The sequence below is a fragment of the Alexandromys fortis genome, unplaced genomic scaffold (genome assembly GCF_014885135.2).
Source record: "Alexandromys fortis isolate MF-2015 unplaced genomic scaffold, M_Fortis_MF-2015_v1.1 scaffold_72, whole genome shotgun sequence".
Lineage (NCBI taxonomy): Eukaryota > Metazoa > Chordata > Mammalia > Rodentia > Cricetidae > Alexandromys > Alexandromys fortis.
This window is the reverse complement of record NW_026067969.1, coordinates 6,708,136-6,726,097: the sequence shown is the minus strand read 5'-3', so window position 1 is coordinate 6,726,097 and position 17,962 is coordinate 6,708,136. Positions and strand designations below refer to the sequence as shown.

Sequence of the window (17,962 nt, the reverse complement as noted above, 5' to 3'; positions counted from 1 at the left end):
ATATCAGTTTTTTTTTTTAATTTTTTGTTTTTTTTTTTTGAGACAGAGTCCACTGTGTATTTTTGGCTGGCCTCAAACTCATACAGATCCGCCTCCCTCTGCTTCTTGAGTGCTGGGATTAAAGGCGCTCACCACACCAAATATCAGATTTTAATAATAGGGAACCAGGGGTGGGGGTGGGGTGTCATATGGAAACTCACTATATTATTCTCATATTCTCATTTATTCCTTTATGTATTATGTGTATTCCTACATGAGTTTATGTGCACTTTGTGCATGTAGATGCACGTGTCATTTTTTAAAAACTGTTCTAAAACATTCTGTTATCTGATGAGGGTGGGGGAACCAATCACCACCTGATTCCTACCAAGGATCGGCCCAGAAAGGGGTTTGCCCTTAACAAAGATGGCATTCGCTAGCGTCGGGGGACGGACTGACCAAGACAAAGAGGGCGGCCCCACAGGCAGGAACCGGAAACGCGCGTTGGGCGGTGCGTGGGGTACGGTGGGCGCTGGGACGCGCAAGCGGCGCGGGTCCGGGCATGAAGCTGGGCCGGGCCGTAGTGGCCCTGCTGCTGCTGGCGCCGTTCGCGGTTCGTGCGGTGGAGCCCATCAGCCTGGGCCTGGCCCTGGCCGGCGTACTCACCGGCTACATCTCCTACCCGCGCCTCTACTGCCTCTTTACCGAGTGCTGCGGCCAGAAGCGGAGCCTTAGCCGAGAGGGTAGGCGGGCACCAGGGTTGGGCACTGCGGCCGGGGGATGGCGCCGCGGTCAGGCCAGACTTTGGCCCGAGGCCTGGGAGATGAGTTGCCGAGCGCAGGGTAGGGTGTCAGCCCTGCTTGGGGCTCACCGGGGCGGCTTCACCGCGTCTCTTCCGCTCGGCTTTGGGGAACATTCCCAAACCCAGGCCTTCGGAAGTGCAGGGTTCTCGGCAGCAGGGTCCTTTTTCAAACCAGGCTCCGCGGGCTCTGACAGTCTGGGAATGGGGCTGCATTTTGCCTACTTGCGTCTCTCCTGACCAGAGTGATCTTTCCATCCCCAGCGCTGCAGAAGGATCTGGATAACAAACTCTTTGGACAGCATCTTGCAAAGAAAGTCATCTTAAACGCTGTGTCTGGTTTCCTAAGCAACCCGAAGCCCAAGAAGCCCCTTACCCTCTCCCTGCACGGCTGGACAGGCACTGGCAAAAACTTCGTCAGCAAGATCATTGCAGAGAATATTTACGAGGGTGGACTCAACAGTGACTATGTGCACCTGTTTGTGGCCACGCTGCACTTCCCCCACGCCTCCAACATCACCCTGTATAAGGCAAGAGCATAAGTTGGCCGCCTTCGTGGATGACCCGGGTTTGGGTTTCTCTGTCTGGGACGGGATGTAGGAATTCCACGTCAGCGAGTGAGCCTCAATATGGCTCTTTGTATGTGAGTTCCTCTTTAAAAGGTGTGGACAGAGCTAGCTGTGGTTACATCAGCTGTTCTGGAGGCAGAGAGAGCGAACTACAATTGAGGATTGCTCGTGCAGTGCGGTACTGTGTTTCAAAGGGAACTATCCAGGGCTGGGGTAGCCCAGGGTAGAGCACTTGCCCATACCCGGACCCTGCCCCTTCCTCTCCCCTCTCTCCTCCCACCCCCTCACCCCCCCACTCCCCTATCCCCACCCCCGCAGCAGGAGTGGTAGTGGATATGTAAGTTACTGAGGGTTTGTGTTACATCGAGCCATTAGACCACTAAAGGTTTATCGGTGACCTCTAGGCTCAGTAGCACTTGGCTGTGGTCAGATGGGGACATAATCAAGTCCACCATCAGGGTCTTCAGGTCCCATCCATATCATGGAAAGGAAATGCGGAGGTCTAAGTCTGTTTGGACTCAGCTGTTGCAGCCTGCTTTTGGAGTTTAATGCTGGCTAACAGTCCACACCTGAACTCAGGTCCTGACCCGCCCTCCCTGCAGCTGTGGAGCATGGGGACTGTCAGCCAGCCTTCCTGAGGAGCACGCATTTGTTACAGAATGTGTTTCACCCTTGCTTATGTGTACCCCCCTTCTGTTAAACATCGGGGTCACCATGACTGTGTGGCTGGGGCAGATTGTTTAGCCTGTGCCTGTGATCAGCTGGGTGTGTTGTGCTCACCTGTATTGCCAGCAGGCTGAGGCAGGAGGACCACACGTTTGAGGCTAGTCTGGGCTACACAATGGAGGGAGCCTCTGTTTGAAAGCAGACAAGGAGAGGACAAATGGAGGGAGAAAGAAAAAAACGGCCCAGTAGCATTTGTACAGGGGCATTTGTACAGTAGCATTTGTACAGGGGCTTTCGGGAGGCGGGTTAAAGTGTTCGTGGGCAGTGCTTAGAGCTGTGTCTTGCTGTAGTGCCCTGCAGTCTGTTGTTCTGGTAGGAGACTGGGCAAACCTTGTCTGTTGGGTTCTAACAACTGAGTGAGTTCTGTGTAGATGGTCACCTGTCCCATGGTGTTAGCAGGCCACTTGGGGTCTCTGAAGGTTCCTCTACCTTCCTAATGCTGCGACCCTTTAACCACATGTTGTAGGGACTCCCAACCACAATTTTATTTTGTTGCTACTTCATAACTGTAATTTTTGCTACTGTTAAATCATAATATAAATATCTGATATGCAGGATGTCTGCTCTCCAGCCTCTGTGAAAGGGTCATTTGACCCCAAAGGGTTTGAGACCCAGAGGTTGAGAATCACTGCTCTAAGGGGAAGGTGGTCAGGTGGTCCATCCCTGCAGATTTGCCGCTTGCATTAGAAACAAATGGATACTATAACCATGGTCACGGGAGCCAAGGGAAAACCCCCAAACAGAAGCTGCTAACACTAGCTGTTCTGTAGAAAAGTGCATAGCTGCTTCCCCACCTCACCTTGGGACAATGCAAATGGCTGCAGAGATGGAGAATTTGGGCTCAATTTTCTGAGGAAAATTCTGGAAATGGAAAATTCTTAGTATGTAACTGACCTAGCATGAGTGAGACCCTGCTATCAGTTTTGGTATTTGGCCACCAAAACACCAAATAAAATTTTTTTTTTTGAGACAGCTGCACCCGTGTGTTCATTGTTGTAGCCTAGGCTGGCCCTGAACTCCGTTATTTTAGTTTAGCTTGTTTATTATTATTATTTTAGTTTAGTTTGTTTTTAAATTTTGTGTGTTTATGTGTACTTGTGAGCATGTGTGAGCATGGGGGTCATAGGTCTATCTCTGGTGGTGTTCCTCAGGATCTGTCCACTTTTTTTGATACAGGGTCTCTCACTGAGATAGGCAAACCCCAAAGATCCTGTCTTTGCCACGACTGACTTCCTCTCGAGGGTGTCTGTAAGGCAGGCCCTGTACCCAGTAAACCTTCCTCCCACCCCGGGCTGGAACTCTTGCTCTGTCTCAGCTGGGGCCACGGAGGCATGTCACCAAGTCCATCTCAGATGTGTTCTTATGGTCTGTACCTAGCTAGGCAGATTTAGTTCAGAAGTCTCATCACGTCCTCCCGAATGCTGAGCGCTCAAGTCCAGACTCCCTCCAGAAGGCCCTGTGCACTGTTTTCCCACCTGTGAGTCAGAGCTTCTCCACACTGGACTGAGGAGTAAGGGATGTGGGTTTCTGCCTCTTACCAAGAGATTTTCCCACACAGGATCCATGTGACATTGCCATTGTGAGGACAGAGCTCGCGCCTGGCTGACAACAGCATCAGTGTGGTTGCAATGTGATGTCACAAACCTGGAGCTTTGGCATAGGGCGGGGCTGGATTGATCCCAGTTTGCCCCAGCTTAATTATATTGTCTCTGGCAAGCTGCTCAAGGGCTCTGCACCCAGTGTGGCGTGGTTATGATGCTACTCATACACGAAGTGATTGTGAGGGATAGGGGTGTGTGTGTGTGTGTGTGTGTGAGAGAGAGAGAGAGAGAGAGAGAGAGAGAGAGAGAGAGAGGGAGAGGGAGAGGGAGAGGGAGAGAAAGAGAGTAATGCTCATAGCACAGTGCTCCAGAGGCACAGCCATTGTCCTCGGGGTAAAGTTGTTCTGAGGGCCTGGGCGTGGCTCCGGTAGAGGGCTTGCTTAGTACTATTGAGGCGCTGGGTAGAGCTGCACAGAAAGACAAACCTAAAGCTGATACAAGTGTACCCACTAGAACTCTAAATGGGCCCTCTTGTCCTTCAGGACCAGCTACAGATGTGGATTCGAGGCAACGTGAGCGCCTGTGCTCGGTCCATCTTCATCTTTGATGAGATGGACAAGATGCACGCAGGCCTCATTGATGCCATTAAGCCTTTCCTAGACTACTATGATGTGGTTGATGATGTCTCCTATCAGAAGGCCATCTTCATCTTCCTCAGGTGAGGCTGTGGCTGGGATATGGTGGGAGACCCTTGCACCTGGACCTGGGGGCTTGGGGAGAAGTGCAGCCCCTCCTTGGTGCAATTATTTCTGCAGCAATGCGGGGGCAGAAAGGATCACAGATGTGGCTTTGGATTTCTGGAAAAGCGGGAAGCAGAGGGAAGACATCAAGCTCAGAGACATGGAGCACGCCCTGTCCGTGTCAGTCTTCAATAACAAGAACAGTAAGTATAGCCATCCTTCAAGAACCCGACTCCTAGCCCTAGGAGTCTTTCCAGCCTAGGAGCTAAATTTAATGTAGCCTCACTGTTCCCCTGGGCCGGCCGACTCTCTGAGTGAAATCCGCTAACAAGCTGCAGATCTTATAAACTCCGAAGTTGAACTACACCATTGATACCTGGTTGAGACAGGGTTTGCTCTTCATTCCTTGTAGAGGAAAAGCAGGTAGTTGAGCCAGGAGAAGGCCTCTGTGTGACTGCATGGAGTCTGGGAACTGGGTAAAGCCTCTCCCTTTGCGGTACACTAGGTCTCTGCCCAGGCATAGCTGGGCCTTGCCGCTGTACCAGACACTCAGACACTTGGCCTGCTTGTTTGCTTCAGTTTGCTTCAGTCTACCCTGTTGCCCCGTGGAGCAGATGGATGCCTGTTGTTGTTCTTTACACAGGACACCGAGGCTCGGTGCAGCCTCTTACAGCCTGTGTCGCACTCCATCCTGCACTCAGAGCCTTTCAGCTCAGCTGCTTCTCCAGCTACTGTCATACAACCTTTGGCCTTGAACCTCAGGAGGCAGACAGCCATGAGGGTGACTCACAGGCTGTCTCACCTGGTCTTTGCTGGTCTCGGGTTGTTGAGCTTTCCTCCTTGGAAACGTGTTCACCGAGAAATCTGAATCAAGTTAGCTGACTGGAACAGTGTGTTCTCCTGTCCCTGACAAAAGGGAAGACGACTGAGGAAAGACGAACATTTTGTTGAATGTTAAAAGTCTTTCTTCATGCTCAAAAGGATGACTACACACAACAGGAAATACAGATCGATGTGGCAGCAATGCATCAGAGCACTGTGTTGAAGGTAGAGAGGACCTCCCGCAGGGCTGTAGCCGGGATAGACAGTCAAGACATCTGACAGCAATGCTGGGGTGGACAGAAGAGCAGTCTTAGGGGGTACATGAGTTTGAGGTGTCCTGGCTGGGAGGAGACATTTCACTCAGGACACACATCTGAGTTGGCAGTATATGGATGTTTTTACTTTTATGATGTTCAAATTCGAACCCAGGGACTCAGACATGCCACATAAGTGCCTACCACTAAGTGATACCCCAGCCCACCTAGTGTTTAAGGCTCTGTAACCATCTGAAGTCTACTGGTTCTGCTGAGCACTTGGTGGGTCAGGTGGTTGGGTCCTGTCATTCAGGCTGTGCTGGGGTCTCCTCCCCAGCCAGGCCAGTTGCACCCGGCTACAATCCCAGGGCTCCGTGTGCACCTGGTACAGAGTAACTCTTCAAGACAGCTGCTTACAGTCAGGTTTGCTCTTTTCTCTTGGGAAGGGGGGATGATTTGAGACAGAGTTTCTCTGTGGCTTTGGGGCCTGTCCCGGAGCTCGCTCTGTGGACTGGGCTGGCATCGAACTCACAGAGATCCACCTGCCTCTGCCTCCCAAGTGCTGGGATTAAAGGCACACACTACCAACCGCCTGGCCAGTTTTGTTCTTTGCTATGGCCACGGACAGGGTCCTCACTGAGTACAGTCAGAGTGTAGGGCTCCTTTGGGAACTGAGTACATATACCTTGGGCTCTCTACACAGCTTGCCTTGGGAGCCAGGACACAAAGACATGTCATGAGCTTTTGGGCATCCAGCAGATGCTGAGTCAAGTGTTCTCAGTACTGGGAGGCTGAGCCATGCAGAGCTAGATTTTTGCAGGGAAGCATTTGTCAGAGTCCAGACCCTTGAGGTACACAGCCTTGACTGCACACATTAGCACCCAAGGGAGTCTAGGTATTGCTTTCAGAAAGCTCTGTGTGGTGTGGGCACTGGCAGCAGCAGTGAACTCCTTAATTGCCGGTCCAGCTGCTGAAGCTCGTTTTCTAGATGGATTGACTGGTGCAGTTTGTCTCTGGGGGTACCCCTCCCTTATCTTTTTCACGCCTCTTCCAACCTGTGCATCCACTCCTCACCACTGCCTGGATCCCAGCACACAGTGTGGCACATGTGTCCCTCTAGCCCACCTCCCATCTCTAAGGTGACTGGAGGAGGCCTTTCCAAGCCCACAGCACTAGTGTCCCTTTAAAGCTTGTGGTTTTCATTTCTGTCTGTGTGTGTCTTTGCTGTATGTGTGTGCATGTGGGTGTCCAGAGGGGGAGTTGCATCGACTGGACCCAGAGTTACATGTGGTTATGAGCACTCTGGTGAGTATTGGGACCCAACTCAGGTCCTCTGCAAGGAGCAGCAAGCCTTCACTGCTGAGCCATCTCTCTAGCCCAGAGGTGTCCCTTTGTCACCCTGCCTCACAGGGCAGTGTTTGTAGACAGGTCCCAGCTCCTGTATCTCCCTCACTGTGTGGAGACGGGGCGGTCCCCACTGGACACTATGTCGGATGGACAGATAAGTATCGAGTGGCTCCTTCTTGTCTATTTCCCAGGTGGCTTCTGGCACAGCAGCCTCATTGACCGGAACCTCATTGATTATTTTGTCCCCTTCCTGCCCCTGGAGTATAAGCACCTGAAAATGTGCATCAGAGTTGAGATGCAGTCCCGTGGTTATGAAGTAGATGAGGACATTATAAGCAAAGTGGCCGAAGAGATGACCTTCTTCCCCAAGGAGGAGAGAGTCTTCTCCGACAAGGGCTGCAAGACTGTGTTCACCAAGCTGGACTACTACCTGGATGACTGAGCCCTGCCTGCTGCAGATGCTCCTGCTCCTGCCCGCACTGTCAGGCCACTCCTCTCCCAGGAGGGTGCTCAGGACACTTCCTGCTGAGGTTACCAGGTACTGCCTTGGGGACTGTTTCTGCTCCTCAGAGTCCGCAGTTGGTCATGCTGTAGAGACCGCAGACAGCTTGGACCCAAAGCTTCCTGGAGCCTTCAGAGGATGAAACCTCCCGGCCTGCTCATTCCTAGGCTCATGGTATTTTTTAAAAATTATGTTTTAATTTCAGGTGTTTCTGTTTTGAGGCAGAACAATTAAGTTTTATTGCAAATGTGATAACTTTATTTTAAATGGTTTTTAATATTATGAGAAACCTTTCCACTGTTGGCCTTGTGTGTCTTTTGAAGCTCTCAGGCTGACACCACCAGTGTTTCTACTGAAGTCCAAGCATGGACACCTGCTGCATGAGCGGCATCTTGGGGACTGACATCCCCTGCCAGGTGCTGTGCAGTGATTAGGACCGGATCACTATCACAAATGCACCGGTGTGCTCTTCCCTGGACTCAAAAGTGAACAAGCTGAGTGGCACTGTGGGTGTCAGGTCCACTCCAGATGCCTGGCAGGCAGAGCTCCAGATGGGCTTGTTCTATGTACACATGGTGCCTGCCAAGGGGTAGGGCTCCTGCAGGTGTGGCTGCCGTTCAGGGCACTCACAGGGCTGGGTTTAGCAAGGCCTAAAGGGCCTGAGGTTCAACAAGTCAAAAACTAGGTCAACTGCTGGCAGAACCACCCTCTACCTCTGCCACCAGCCTGTTCAGGGCTTCCGATGGTGGCTCCAAGTCCCTAGGAGTCACATCAGGTCTGACTACTCATCTAAAGATAGAGGAGCACAGTCCTCTCTTCTGAGTCCTGTAGTTACGACAGAGTGGGGCCATGTTGGGCTCCTGGATGTTCAACTGAGAAACAAAGGGAGCGGCAGGGTGGCAGTGAAGAGGGCTTACCTTTCCAGACTGTTCTGTGATGGAGCAATGCTATCAGTGCTGCTGAGAAGCCAGCTTAGCAGTTACCCTGAGACTTGGTCAACAAACAGAACTAGAATCAGGCTCTTTACCAGTTCCGGGCAGGAAGAGCAGGTCAGATCTCCTCTCTCGAACTAGAATGAAGACAGCTATGGCCAGGTAGGATCTCACCATTAGGAGGATGTTCTATCTCTGGCAGCCCCCTGCCTCTGAACTCCAGAGCTTCTCAGGAAGGTAGAGAACTTAGGAAGCGCCCAACTTTGGCCTCTACGTGTATGTGCATGCATGTGATTGCCTGCCCCTCACAAGTGCAAACATGCCAAAAGCCCAAAAGCAAACAATGATTTTTGTGTGATTCGGTCAGCCTATGCATCCAGGTGTGGAAAGGCAAGGATACATGGGCAGCTCTAGAGCCTTCATTCGGAGCTCAGTTTGCTGCCATACAAATGAGGGAAGACTTAGTAAAAGTGACATTGCATTGGCTTTATTAGTCCTCGTCCAGCTCTCCTCATGCCTTCTCACAGGCAGGGTGGGAAAGCTGGGCCAGGCCCGGGCCTTTCCAGGTTACAGATCAGTAACAGCAGCAGTCCAAAGGTGGCCAACACGTGTCCACATATTGCATCATTGTAAACAGAAGCTTGTTTCTTCTTGACCAGGCACTCAACAGGTTAAATGGTGACTTGGCTCCAACTCAAGAACATGACATGGAAGCCAGCCTCACTTTGGCAGGCTTTGTTTCCTCCTTGTATGTAGCTCGGCTGGTTTTAAACTCATCCTCCCAAGTGCTAGGATTACAGGCTTGTGTACCAAGGGCCTGCTGGTCCCTTGTGTGGCGGCCTAGACTGGCCTCCCAGGTCCAGGGACTAAAGGCGTGCACCACCACACCCAGTTCACCTTGGCATTTTTAAAAGACTAAATGTTAGCTGGGGCACTCCTTTAATCCCAGCACTCAAGAGGCAGAGGCAGGCGGATCTCTGAGTTCGAGACCAGCCTGGTCTACAAGAGCTAGTTCCAGGACAGGCTCCAAAAAACCACAGAGAAACCCTGTCTTGAAAGACCCCCCCCTTAAAAAAAAGACTAAATGTGATTCTCTAATAAGGCGTTTCCATGTTAGAAAAATAGTCATTCTCCCACATTCTGTAAACACAGGGCAGAGTTCTCATGTCTGTGGCTGCATGGAGACTGTGGGACAGAGCAGAGCGGCTCACAAGGCCAGAACTGCAGGCTGGCTTTCCTACCGTCAGAGCAGCCTGGCCCAGTGCTGCCTAAGGACATCACCCTGAGAGGACACCCGGGACCCACCACAAACTGAGGGACCGCGGCGTCTAAAATTGTGTCCATATCATTCCATGCTGCACATTTGACCCCAAAACCCTTTTCTTCCCCCTTTAAAGAGTTTCATGTAGCTCAAGCTGGCCTCAATTCACAACATAGCAGAGGAACCCTGAATCCTGATCTTCCTGCTAGGATGGTGGGCATTGTGCCCCCACACCCAGCAACAATAAAAGCCTGGGAATACTAAGAATACTTATTCTATTTTATGTCCTTCCTAAGTTTTTGGTTTTTGAGACAGGGTTTCTCTGTGTAACAGCCCTGGCTGTTCTGAAACTCACTTTGTAGATCAGGCTGCCCTCAAATTCAGAGATCCACCTGCCTCACCTCCCAAGTGCTGGACTAAAGACATGGGTGTGCCACCACCGCTGACTGGGCACTTCTTAGGTTTTAAAATACACAGCACCTTATACTTTATTACCTAAGGTTTAGAAGTAAAAACATGTTTTAAAAATATTCATGTCCTTAAAAAAAAAAAAACCCCGACATCTCTGGTATGTGTGGCACTCCTTTGGACAGAGTCTGAGCATACTGTGTGTGGCCAGGCGGGCCCTGGCCCAGAGCTCACTCTTCCTATGCATGCTGTACCTTCAGAGTAAGTTTAACAGGCAAACAGGAACCAAGACCTCCAAAGCTTCGAAAGCTTCAGTTTGCTCTGACAGGACCAGGATGAGGCTAGGACAAAGTCGAAGGCAGACCCACACACAGAGGAGGCTGCGAGAGCAGCAGCTAAGGAAAGGAATAGCCTCAAAAGGCTGTGTCCCAGTGTGCCACAGGAGCCTCAGAGACCAAGCATCTGTCAATGCCACCAGCTTCTGAAAACTGTCATGGAGTGCCAGCTTAGGGCAAGGAAAAAACAAAACAAAAACCAGACACAGGTGGGTGCTCCTGGAAGGAAAAACCTGGTTCCTCTAGGCTGCAGCCCATTAGTGGCACCTGAGGCACGGTACCTTGACCACACAGGATGTTTTCACAGGCCTCTTGTGTTCATGTCTCTAGGTACTTGGTTCACAGTAGCAGTGTTAGGTTCTACAAGTTCATCTTGAGATGCTGCCGTGCAGCACTGACAGCATCCCCAGAGTCCACAGGTGCAAATGTGCAGAGCCCCAAGGGGGGTCTTCAAAGTGTTTCTACAAGGCAAGGCCCCAGAGGGGGTGGGAGGCTTCCCTCCCTTGGATCCTCCCACCCCATTGGGTGAAGAGCTCAATAGAAATCTAGCCGTGACTGCACAGTCTTGCAGCCCTTGTCCGAGTAGATCTTCTCGTCTTTGGGGAAAAATGTCATTTCATCTGCCACCCTGGTGACGATGTCTTCGTTGACAGCATGCCCTCGGGCCCGCATCTCTGCCCGCACACACATCTTCACGTGTTTGTACTCCAAGGGCAGGAAGGGGATAAAGTAGTCGATGAGGTTCTTGTCTATCAGCCCACTGTGCCACAGACCACCTGCAGAAGACAGGGTCTCCTGTCATAGCCGCCTGGACACACCCATCTCTGATCTGGGTTCATAGTACACCCTTTTCAAGACAGGGTTTCTCTGTAGCTTTGGGGCCTGTCCTGAAACTTAACTCTGTAGACCAGGCTGGCCTCGAACTCAGAGATCCGCCTGCCTCTGCCTCCTGAATGCTGGGATTAAAGGCGTGTGCCACAACCACCTGGCCATCCTTCACATCTTTACCCTTCCAGAGACTGTCAAGAGACACACACCCTCATAATACCCTAAGAAAACTCCCTATGGCAGCAAAGAGTGACACTGGCTTCTTAAGACAGTACTGAGAAGCAGTCAATGCTACAGAGCACTGGGTACCCCCACTCCATAGTGGACTCACTGTTAGCAGAGCACTGGGTGCCCCCCCCCACGGTCTCTAGTTGGACTCACTGTGTTTGTTGTTGAAGACGCCCACGGACAGCACAGACTCCAGGTCCTTCAGCTGGATCTCTTCCCTCTTCCTTCCTGCACGCCAGAAGTCCAGGGCTGTCTGAGTTATCAGGTCCCCGCCTGCATTACTGAGTTGGCCAGAGATGCAAAGACCAATATCACACTTCAGTTATCCCCAGCTCTCTGCCAAATGCACTCAGCCAAAGCTCATAAGGCATCACCGCAGCACCGCATGACACCCCCACTTCCAGTGCTCCTCCAGAGATTTGTTTGAGATAGGTTTCTCGGCTCTGTAGACCAGGCTGGCCTTGAATTTTAACTCCCAAGTGTTGGGATTAAAGGTGTGTGCCAAAGCTTTAATTCAGGACTATCTGCAACATGCTACCAGACAAGGGCAAAAGCATGTCTGCCTGCAAGAAAAGTAAATGCTTGCTTAGAGGGGCTGGCAGGGGCACCAAGTGCCTCATGGAGGGATCACTCTGGCTGATCCCCGACCCAGTTCCATGCCAGACTGACACCTGGAAGTGAAAATTGACAAATGAGCCCATGGCTTTGCCAAGCTGGCAATTCTGTCCTGGATGGCCGAGAGAACCCATTCTAAGAGAATAGTCCCTGAGAAGCCTCCTTGGCTGACCTGAGGAAGATGAAGACGGCTTTGCGGTAGGAAATCCCATCCACCTGCTCATAGTAGTCGAGGAAGGGCTTGATTGCATCAATGATCCCGGGATGCAACTTATCCATCTCATCAAAGATGAAGACAGAGCTGCCGCACGCGCTCACATTGCCCCGGATCCACTTCTGGAGCTGGTCCTAGACCAACCATAAAGAGAGGCACAGCTCAGAAGATGACGGCGAAGAGCTTCCTGGGCTTTGAGAAGCCATCAGCCACATTTGTCCCCACACAGCAAGTAGACACTTTCCAAACTACCACAGGTGGAAAGGCCACCTAAGCCTGGCCACCTGAGTTCAATCCCTGGGACCCACATGGTAGGAGAGCCGACTTCCACAAGCCATCTACTGACCTCCACATACATGCCCAGGGCATGCTGGTACATGCACCTGTAACCTCAGCCTTCCACAACAAAATGGGAAGTAGAGAATCGGGCAGAAACTGGTTGGCCAACTCACCCAACATATAGTACATTAGCCTCAAACAAGGAAGAAGGTAAGAGCCCTGGAGTTGCTTCTGTCGGGGCATTTATTACAGCAATAGCAAAGAGACCAAGACGCCAGCCAGGCACAGAGCAATGACAACTGGACTCAGACCTTCACAATGCAATGGTCACAGCTTTGGACTGATGTGGTGAGTACAGGAGCTGATCGTACCGACAGGAAATGCACGGGACTACATTGCTAGCCCCTTTGCTTTCTTGCAACACCCAAGCAACAGCCTCTCATCCCGCTATATGGGGGGGGGGGAGGCCACAGCCATGAGCCACGCCCTGCAAATACCGTAGTCCGAGAGATCTATAATAAAATGTGGAAAATGAACATAATGTTTGTGGTGGGGGCTGTAACCTGGTGGCAACAGCATGTCCTCAGCATGAACAAGCCTTGCTTTCTATCCCCAGCACCTAAAAAACAACTGTCCCTCTTCCCTTTGGCACTCCTCCCTGCCTTCAAAGATTCACTTTCATTTCCTTCTTCCCTTAGTTTCTGTTTGCTAGCCAGTTCCTGGAAGGACCAACAAGCCAGCCAGTTAACTCAGAAGCAGCCAGTGCACTGTGCAGAGATCACACAAGGAGAAATAGTCTGGAGGTGTGGTTCTTTGAGACCCAAGGGAATCAAAACTGTACCCTGCAAAACGCAGGGCCAAGCTCAGGCTGCAGCACAGGGAAGAGCTTTCAATGAGGCCAATTAGACTGGCCCACCTAACACCCTTTGCTCTGCTGGGAAGGCGAGTCACTTTCTTGGTGCCTAGGATCCAGATGGGAGGTGCTGAGTGCAGGCCGTACAAATCAGTCACCTTGCCTCTCATCTTTTCTCGTTCTAGCTCCTTCTCCCACCCCTAAATTCCAGGGACTGAACCTATGGCCCCCAAACACAAGCTGGCTCCATCCCCCCTTTTCAGACAAGGCTTCTCTATGTAGCCCTGGTTGTCCTGAAACATCCTCACATAGACTAGGCTGGCTTTGAACTCAGATCCACCTGCTGGAATTAAAAGCATGTGCCACCATGCCCAACTGCTGGCTCCTTCTTCTAACATTCATAGCACCCCCTACCTCACTGGATTATTCTGGAATAGCATTTTAAGAGAAGGTGCTGTGCAGTGGTGGCACACACCTTTAGTCCCAGCACTCAGGAGGCAGAGGCAGGCGATCTTTGTGAGTTCGAGGCCACAATGGTCTTATGGTCTACACAGTGAGTTCCAGGCCAGCCAAGGCTACACAGAGAAACCCTGTCTCAAAAAACAAACAATAAATAAAAGGCTGGGCACACCTATAATCCCAGCACTAAGGTGGGGGTAGAAGAATCAAAAGTTCAAGGCCAGCCTCAACTAGTAGTGAATGGGATGCCAACCTGGGCTACAAGACCACCACCACCCCACCCCACCACCGGCCACATACACACACACATGCTTTAAGATGGGCAAAAGTGGTAGATGCCTGTTAATCTCAGTCCTCAGAAAGTTGGAGCAATCGGATCCAGCCTGGGCTACACAATGAGACCTTAACTCAAAAAGCATAAATAAATACATGCTAGGCATGGAAGCCCACAGCTTTGGTCCCAGCAATTGGGAGGCAGAGGCAGGAGGCGCTCCGTGAGTTCCAAGCCTGCCAGAGCTACATAGTGTAACTGTGAACAAGTAACAGAAATGAACAAGCAAGGCGGAGAAGCCTGATGGAGCTACCGCAAGGCAGAGAGAAGCAGAGGTCCAGACATTCGAGCAGGTAGCAAAGGTTTCCTTGCCTGGTACAGTTTTGTCTTCTGCTCATGAGGGAAGTGCAGGGTAGAGACGAACAGGTGGACAAAGTTACTCTTCAGGCCTTTTGGGTGGAGGTTCTCAGCTACAATCTGGCTGACAAAATTCTTGCCCGTGCCAGCCCAGCCGTGCATGGACAGAGTCAGTGCTTTCTTGGGATTTTTATTGTTCTTGAAGCCGGTCAGTGCCTTGAGAATCACTTCGGTGGCGAGGTGCTGTCCAAACAGCTTTGCCTCCAAGTTCAGCTTGAGGGCTGCGGAGGCCAGCCCGAAACAGAAAGAAAAAAATATACGTTAAAAAAGGCACGGAGAAGGGCGCAGCTTAGCGGCTGATCCAAGTTTCAGAGCCCGAACCTTAAGGATCTAGAATCAGACCCTTTAAGCGGCAGTTCTCCTTAACCCTTAAGTGTCTGACAATGAAGCTACGTGGATTCTTTCATCCAGGGAAGAGCCATTTCGCCGCTGAGCTCCGTGCTAGTTTTCCCGCCACCCCTGCCGGCTCAGGGAAAAAAAAAGGCAAGAGCCAAAGGCGGGCGGGCTTTCAGGGTGGAGGTGCACGCCTGACCCCCAGTGCCGGGGCGCACAGCCAGCCCCGCTGCGTCCAGTCCTCCGGGCGGTCACCGCAGGGAAGACCTGCGAAAGTGTGGCGAGTCTGTGTCCCGCGGCACGTTGGGCAGGAGGTGGAACCAAACGCCCGGCGCCGTCCCGCCCGCCCCGACCTGCCCGCGGGACGTACCCGACGCGTTGAGGGTCCGTTCCTCGTTGCAGCACTCGGAGAAGCGGCAGAACGCGCCCGAGTAGGACAGGTAACCGGTAAGTATCGACGCGGCCCCGATGGCAATGGCCATGCTCACCGGCTCGACCGCCGCCGCGACGCGGGCGGCCAGCAGAGCCCACAGGGCTGCGGAGCCCACAAACGCCCTGATGCCCCGCATCGCGCGCCACCCAGAGAAGTAATGCTGCGCTGGAATTCAGTCCCGGCAGAGCGGCAGACCTGCTTCCGGTACTGACGTCACTTCCGCCTGCCGAAAGAGCGGTCACACTGGAAAGGGGCGGGAGGCTTGAGGCGCCCCTAAACCTCTAGGATCCTGTGTTCTTCTCCGCCCACTCCAGGGTTTCCCCATTTATCCTCGGCTAACCAGGAACTCGAGACCAGGCTGACCTTGAACTCACAGAGATCTTCCTGCCTCTGCCCTCCAGAGTGAGTGGATTAAAGGCGTGTGCCACCACCGTCCAGCTTCACGCCTGATTTTAAGAGGTTTTCGCCGGGTCTACAAGTCTATAAGAGCTAGTTCCAGGACAGGCTCCAAAGAGAAACCCTGTCTCGAAAAAAAAACAACAAAAAAAATCTTATTTTTTTTTCTGTTTTTTTTTTCTAAATTAGTGTGTGTGTGTGTGTGTGTGTGTGTGTGTATGCTGGAGAGGTGGTTCAGTAGTTAAGAGCTCCTCTGGAGGACCTCGGTTCAATTCCCTGCACCCATATCCTGGCTCTTTAATGGTCTGTAACTTCAGTTCCAGGGGCTCTGACACCTTCTGACCTATGTGAGCTCTGCACATGCGTGACAAACAACAGGCAAAACACTCTATACACATAAAGTAATTGAAAAACATACATAAAGACGGGCAGTGGTGGTGCACGCCTTTAACTAGCTCTCGTAACTTAACCCAAATCTTTTTTTTTAAAAAAAATATTTATTATGTATGCAATATCCTTTCTGCATGTTAGTCTGAAGGCCAGAAGAGGGCACCAGACCTCATTACAGATGGTTGTGAGCGTAATGTGGTTGCTGGAAATTGGAAATTGAACCTCTGGAAGAGCAGACAGTGCTCTTAACCTCTGAACCATCTCTCCGGCCCCCCTGATAGGCCCTTTTTAAGAGCCTCTCAGAATCCCAAATTTGGGATTTGTCATCCGGTCTCATTTCCCCTAGACTCTGATAAGCACTCTCACATCTGCCCGCCTCTAGCCTTCCTGGACATCTGGCAAGCCCGCTTGGTGAGAGGCCCAGGGTTGAGCATTGGGATATGGAGCACTTAGAGATACATGCTGGGGTTTCACAAGTAAATTCAGACATTGTCCATGCTGCATGCCACTTGGCAGGCCCCAGGCTGCTTCTGGGAAGACAGCAGCAGTGCAGCAGACAGACTTGGTCCTGCCTTTCAGGACTTACAGGCTGTGGGGGAGGCAGGCAAGGGGACAAGGAACAATATTGAGCCGTCAAAGTTCAGGGACCCTGGAATAGGGAAAGCCTTTGCCTAAGTTGGAGATTAAAGGTATTATTCAAACAAAACCAACCAAAAACCAAACAGTGGCATGGTCTATTAGTGAGTGGGGATTGTAGACAGTCCGTTTGAGGAGCTGAGGACAGCACACATCGTGGAGAGTACTGGGAGGTGAGAACAGAGGGCAGTGCAGAGACCAGAAGGCTTGCAGACACTGAACGAAGTTAGCTCGTGCTCTGGAGTATAGTTGGGAGCCACAGGCTCCCAATAAGGACAACATAGCTTGCTCAGAGATCATTCACCAGGAAGAAAGACTATCACAGTGGTCCACTTATTCTTAGCCCAGGCTTTGCCAAACTTGATTGAGTTCTTTGGGCAGCCAATCTGCAGCAGATATCTCATGAACTCTGGCTGTGGGTGAGACCCAGCACCATATACAGTACCAGGCCTACATCAAGGGACAGGACAGGTGTTCCTGACCTCATGACAGAGTCACTGGTTATGACTGTTCTTATTTCTGGGGGGTTAGGGCAAAAGCTAAGGCCTCCAGGGATCCTGAAGGCTGATCTCGGTGACCTGTCCCAGTGTAATAATTAACATGATGATTAATAGTGATTATGAAAGAATTTTTATCAATGTATCACATTAGGAAGAAAAGCAGATAAGGGGACCAGTGACCCCAAGTCCATCTTCTGGATAGTGGCACAGACTTTAGCTTTAGATAGAGGAGGACTTGGGACAAGGGACAAGAGGCATGCACATAGTTAAGCACTTTTGATCAAAGGGTGGTCTGGTTGATCATTAACTCAGTTCTAGTTCTGGATGATGACTTATGGGAATCTATACTCTTTGAAGGAACAAGCCAGTTGTCAGGAGCTTGCTCCAGCCATTCCTTCAGAGACAACTGTCTTCACAGGATGCTGGGCTGTCTCACCCATGATTGGGGTTGGTGTAGGTGCCTTGTCATATGGATATTGATTGATCAGGCCTGTTCCAGAAATCCAAGCTGACTGAAGGGTTAGGACAATGACTGGAGCCCATTTTTGCATTCTGAAATACAAAGCTGACAGCAAATCAGGAGTGGTGGACACAGAGGCAGGTGGGTCTCTGAGTTCAAGGCCAGCCTGGTCCAAAGAGTGAATTCCAGAACAGCCAGAACACAGAGAAACTCTTATCTCAAAACAAAACAAACAAACAATAACAACATAAAAACCAAAAGGCAACAAAAAACTGATAGTAGTTACCTGTATCTCAACAATTGGAAGACAGAGGCTAAAAGATTGGGAGTTAAAGGCCATCCTTGGCTATACAGTGAATTTGAGGCTAGTCTGGGCTACATAAGACCCTTTCTCAACACACACACACACACACACACACACACACACACACACAC

General features: G+C 51.2%; 2 protein-coding genes across 2 annotated transcripts; one reads left to right on the top strand and one right to left on the bottom strand.

Annotated features, from left to right (window-relative positions):
• The first annotated feature begins 475 nt into the window (after window positions 1-475).
• On the top strand, window positions 476-7,581 carry Tor1a (torsin family 1 member A). The gene is made up of 5 exons (XM_050155005.1): window positions 476-722; window positions 1,043-1,308; window positions 4,157-4,332; window positions 4,430-4,557; window positions 6,969-7,581. Exons 1-5 carry the CDS (start codon window positions 542-544, stop codon window positions 7,217-7,219), a joined length of 1,002 nt encoding a protein of 333 aa, XP_050010962.1. The 5' UTR covers window positions 476-541; the 3' UTR covers window positions 7,220-7,581.
• Window positions 7,582-8,676: 1,095 nt separating this feature from the next.
• On the bottom strand, window positions 8,677-15,342 carry Tor1b (torsin family 1 member B). The gene is made up of 5 exons (XM_050155004.1): window positions 15,083-15,342; window positions 14,335-14,600; window positions 12,059-12,234; window positions 11,425-11,552; window positions 8,677-10,991 (listed from the first exon to the last, which is right to left on the bottom strand). Exons 1-5 carry the CDS (start codon window positions 15,279-15,281, stop codon window positions 10,750-10,752), a joined length of 1,011 nt encoding a protein of 336 aa, XP_050010961.1. The 5' UTR covers window positions 15,282-15,342; the 3' UTR covers window positions 8,677-10,749.
• Between the last annotated feature and the right edge of the window lie 2,620 nt (window positions 15,343-17,962).

What these genes read in the sequence shown, in the direction of transcription:
- Tor1a (XM_050155005.1), top strand. Translation starts at nt 542, where the DNA reads ATGAAGCTGGGCCGGGCCGTAGTGGCCCTGCTGCTGCTGGCGCCGTTC. An exon ending in CCAACATCACCCTGTATAAG is followed by an intron (nt 1,309 to 4,156) that starts GCAAGAGCATAA and finishes CTTGTCCTTCAG; the next exon opens with GACCAGCTACAGATGTGGAT. An exon ending in AGTCTTCAATAACAAGAACA is followed by an intron (nt 4,558 to 6,968) that starts GTAAGTATAGCC and finishes TCTATTTCCCAG; the next exon opens with GTGGCTTCTGGCACAGCAGC.
- Tor1b (XM_050155004.1), bottom strand. Translation starts at nt 15,281, where the DNA reads ATGCGGGGCATCAGGGCGTTTGTGGGCTCCGCAGCCCTGTGGGCTCTG. An exon ending in GCCGTCTTCATCTTCCTCAG is followed by an intron (nt 11,553 to 12,058) that starts GTCAGCCAAGGA and finishes TGGCCAACTCAG; the next exon opens with TAATGCAGGCGGGGACCTGA. An exon ending in CGTCTTCAACAACAAACACA is followed by an intron (nt 10,992 to 11,424) that starts GTGAGTCCAACT and finishes TGTCTTCTGCAG; the next exon opens with GTGGTCTGTGGCACAGTGGG.